Source organism: Colobus angolensis, unplaced genomic scaffold (genome assembly GCF_000951035.1).
Source record: "Colobus angolensis palliatus isolate OR3802 unplaced genomic scaffold, Cang.pa_1.0 Scaffold34, whole genome shotgun sequence".
Taxonomy (NCBI): domain Eukaryota; kingdom Metazoa; phylum Chordata; class Mammalia; order Primates; family Cercopithecidae; genus Colobus; species Colobus angolensis.
Window position 1 is genome coordinate 5574646 of NW_012116710.1, and position 4256 is coordinate 5578901.

The 4256-nt window shown below is 46.2% G+C and overlaps 1 protein-coding gene across 1 annotated transcript in view; it reads right to left on the bottom strand.

Moving 5' to 3' along the window:
* Positions 1–2928: 2928 nt before the first annotated feature.
* The window catches only part of LGALS4 (lectin, galactoside-binding, soluble, 4), a 14050-nt gene continuing 12722 nt past the window's right edge, over positions 2929–4256 (bottom strand). Inside the window, exons 6-8 of the mRNA XM_011952523.1 lie at positions 3577–3665; positions 3250–3415; positions 2929–3168 (exon numbers count right to left, since the gene is read on the bottom strand). Of these exons, the coding sequence (XP_011807913.1) occupies positions 3022–3168; positions 3250–3415; positions 3577–3665 (402 nt within the window). The 3' untranslated portion in view covers positions 2929–3021. The remainder of the gene's footprint in view (positions 3169–3249; positions 3416–3576; positions 3666–4256) is intronic.

Here is a 4256-nt window from a genome sequence, read left to right on the forward strand (position 1 = left end):
ACTTGGGAGGCTGAGGCAGGAGAAAGGCATGAACCCAGGAGGCAGAGCTTGCAGTGAGCTGAGATTGCGCCACTGCACTCCATTCCTGGGAGACAGTGAGACTCCATCTCAAAAAAAAAAACCAAACACTTCTGACCTCGTGATTCGCCTGCCTCGGCCTCCCAAAGTGTTGGGATTACAGGCGTGGCCACCACGCCCGGCCAAAAAATATGGAAGGGCTAATGAATTTGCGTGTCATCCTTGCACAGGGGCCATGCTAATCTTCTCTGTATCGTTCCAATTTTTAATACATGCGCTGCCGAAGCGAGCACTATTTCTTTATTTTAATATTTTGATTTGAAAAATCTTCCCACCTCATCTTTTAAAGTGCTGGGATTACAGGCTCATGCCATCGCACCCAGCCATCATTTTATTTACTTATCCATTCGAAGTAAATTGTAAACATCAGTATTTGTCACCCTAAACATTTCAGCAAGTATATCATTAGGTAGAGTACAATATTTGTTTATGATTCTTTCTTTGTGGTAAGTTTTGTGGAAAGATTCTTTGTTTATATCAGTGAAATGCACAAATCTAAAATGTACAGTTGGCTGGGCACAGCGGCTCACACCTGTCATCCCGACACTTTGGGCGGCTAGGGCAGGAGCATTGCTTGAGCCCAGGGATTCGAGACCAGCCTGAGCAACATAAGGAGACCCCCGTCTTTACAAATACATATATTTTTAATTAGCTGGGCATGGTGGTGCCCACTCTGGGAGGCTGCGGTGGGAGGATCACTTGAGTCCCAGAGGTTGAGCCTGCAATGAACTGTGATCACACCACTGCACTCCAGCCTGGACAATAGAGTGAGATCATGTCTCAATAAAAACAAAAATAAAAAGATAATTTAATAAAATAAAATAAATTTAAATGTAATAAAACAAAATAAAATATATGAGCCAAGGAGTTCTAACAAATGCACAGAGCTGTGTGACCTAGGGGAGGGAACATATCCATCACTCCAGAAAGTTGCTTTAGACATGCAAACACTTACACTTAGTCTGAGTCATGCTTATAACCGGTTTTACAGCATTTTATCCAATTAATAATAGAGAGGGTTTAATTCATCACTTCGTGGTTTGTCCTGAAGCTTACTAACCCATTACATCAGAAAGCCAACCCAGCTAATTTGAAAGTGGGTGAGTCAGTGAATGGTGAATAAGTAAACACAAGAGTGAATAAAGAATAGAGGGATGAATGAAAATGTAAAGAAATCAGCTGGATGCAGTGGCTCACGCCTGTAATCCAAACACTTTGGGAGGCTGAGGTGGGCAGATCACAAGGTCAAGAGATCGAGACCATCCTGGCCAACATGGTGAAACCCTGTTTCTACTAAAAATACAAACATTAGCTGGGCATGGTGGCGCACGCTTGTAGTCCCAGCTACTCAGGAGGCTGAGGCAGAAGAATCTCTTGAACTCAGGAGATGGAGGTTGCAGTGAGCCGAGATCACACTACTGCCTCCAGCCTAGGAAACAGAGCGAGACGCCTTCTAAAAAAAAAAAAAAAAAAAATCAATGAATGGGCCAGGCACAGTGGCTCATGCCTGTAATCCCAGCACTTTGGGAGGCCGAGGTGGGTGTACCACCTGAGGTCAGGAGTTCAAGACCAGCCTGGCCAATATGGCAAAACCTTGTCTCTACTAAAAATACAAAAATTAGCTGGGCGTGGTGGCAGGTGCCTGTAATTCCAGCTACTTGAGAGGCTGAGGCAGGAGAATTGCTTGAACCGGGGAGGTGGAGGTTGCAGTGACCTGAGACCGCACCACTGCACTCCAGCCTGGGCGACAAGAGCAAAACTCTGTCTTAAAAAATAAACAAATAAAAATAAAAACAAAACAAGAAATCAATGAATGATGAAATCAGCAAAAGAGTGATTTGATGAATGCATGGTTGGGTGGATAGATGGAGAGATGAAAAGATACATGAATGGGTAACTTTCCAGCTTGAGTTGGAAAAGGGTAAAAAAATAGACAATGAAGAGATGAATGGATAATTGGATAGAAAGAGATGGAAAAGTGATGAATGGCTGAATGGAGGGATGAATGGGCATATGGAGGACAAATGGATGAGTGTGATGAAAGCAGAGAATTACATGGACAAATGGATGAAGAAATGAATGAATGGACAAAAGTTAGATGTAAGGATGGCTGAATGGAATGAATAGACAGATGGACTGGTAGATGGTTAGATGTTTGGATGGATGGAGAGGATGACGGATGGTTAGATGCATGGGTGATGGATAAAGTGTCGAATGAAAGAATGGTTGGATGTTTGGATGAGTGGGTGAACATATGGTTGATTGGATGTTTGGAGAGATTGACCATGAGATGATGAGATGATGAGTGCAGAGGTAAATGGATGGGTGGATGGGTAGGTGGATAAAAGGTTGGATGAAAGATGGTTGAACCATCAGATCAATGGATGGATTGATGAGGTCTAGATGTTGGATGTTTGATTGATGGATGGTTGGATGGACTTTTGGTTGGATACATGGAGAGATTAATGGATGTTGGGATACATGAGTGGAGAGATGGATGCATGGATGTATGGAATGACAAGCTGTATAGTGGTTAAGTGTGCAGATCCTTGGGAGCCAGACCAGCTGGATTTGAATCCTCCTTCTGCCATTTATACACTGCGTAATCTGGGCAATTTGTTTCATTTTCCTTTGTTTCCTCATCTGTTACAGAGGGATGATAATAATTGTTTCTACCTCTTGGGGTTGCTGTGAGAAATGAATGAGCCCTAAATCAATGCTTGGGGCATAACCAGGTTTATGATGATGGGAGGATGGATGGTCAGATGACTGGATGGATGAAGGATAGATGAAGTGCATGACTGAATGAAGGAAGGGAAGAGTAGTGGGGGAGCAGATGGAGACACACACTCATGAGACACCCTCAGACATTTTATTAGGGGCTTAGAAAGGAGTCCTAGGGGATCATTCTATTTTCCCATGAGTTATGGCCCCAGGAATAGATTAGATCTGGACATAGGACAAGGTAACATCACCCTGGATTTCCAACGTGTCTACCCTCTGAAAGGCCGAGAGGCGATGGGTGAAGTCAAAGAGGTGCTGGCCATTGGCAAAAACCTTGAAGCGATCCAAGCCACAGCGAATGGACAGCTGCAGGGAGAGTGGGGGGCATGAGGCCAGGGCCAGGACCAAGGCCCTGGAAGGAAGTGGGAAAAGAGAACCCAGACTCACATCAAAGAACTGTCCGGGACCAAATGGGTTATGCGTGATCTTCCTCTCCTCGGATCCCCACGAGCCTTTCAGAAGGCTGTTCCGGACCACGGTACCGTCACCCATGCGGGGATTAATGTGCAAAGCTATGTCCCCTGTGGAGCCCACCTTGAAGTTGATGGCAAAGCTGGGGACAGAGAGGGAGAGGGGAGTCAGATGGAGTCCAATGGGGAGGGGCCTGTGGGCTGGACCTCTGAGTCCCTAAAGGAGGAGGGGACAGAGGGTCTAGACTGTTGGGTCTGAGGAGGGAGGAGGGGACTGGGGGTTCCCACCTAGTCTACGTTATACCTCTTGCCTGCGGGGGGCACATAGCCCTTGATGATGATGGTTCTTCGAGCCGTGAGCCCTCCTTGCAGCCTCCCGAAATATGGCACAGGCTGTGGGAAGAGAATGGGGGGGTCCCATTCTCTCTCAGCTTAGCAGAGCCAGATGTGGGAAGAAATTTTATTTTTCTTTTCTTTTCTTTCCTTTCTTTTTTTCTTGTAAGAGATGGGGTCTCACTCTGTCACCCAGGTTGGAGTGCAGTGGCATTATCAAGTCTCACTGCAGCCTCGAACTGCTGGGCTCAAGCAATCCCCCCATCTCAGCCTCCCGAAGTGCTGGAATTACAGGCATGAGCCACCACGCCCAGCCTTGCAGGAACAAATTTTGTTTTCTAAGCAGAGTCTCCCTCTGTTGCCCAGGTTGCAGTGGCACAATCTCAGCTAACTGCAACCTCTGCCTCCCGGGTTCAAGCAATTCTCCTGCCTCAGCCTCCCGAGTAGCTGGGATTACAGGCATGTGCCACCACACCTGGCTAACTTTTGTCATTTTAGTAGAGATGGGGATTCACCATGTTGACCAGGCTGGTCTGGATCTCCTGACATCAAGTGATCCACCTGCCTTGGCCTCCCAAAGGGCTGGGATTACAGCCATGAGCCATCATGTCCAGCCAAGAACAAATTTTCTTCCTTTTTTTTTTTTTTTTT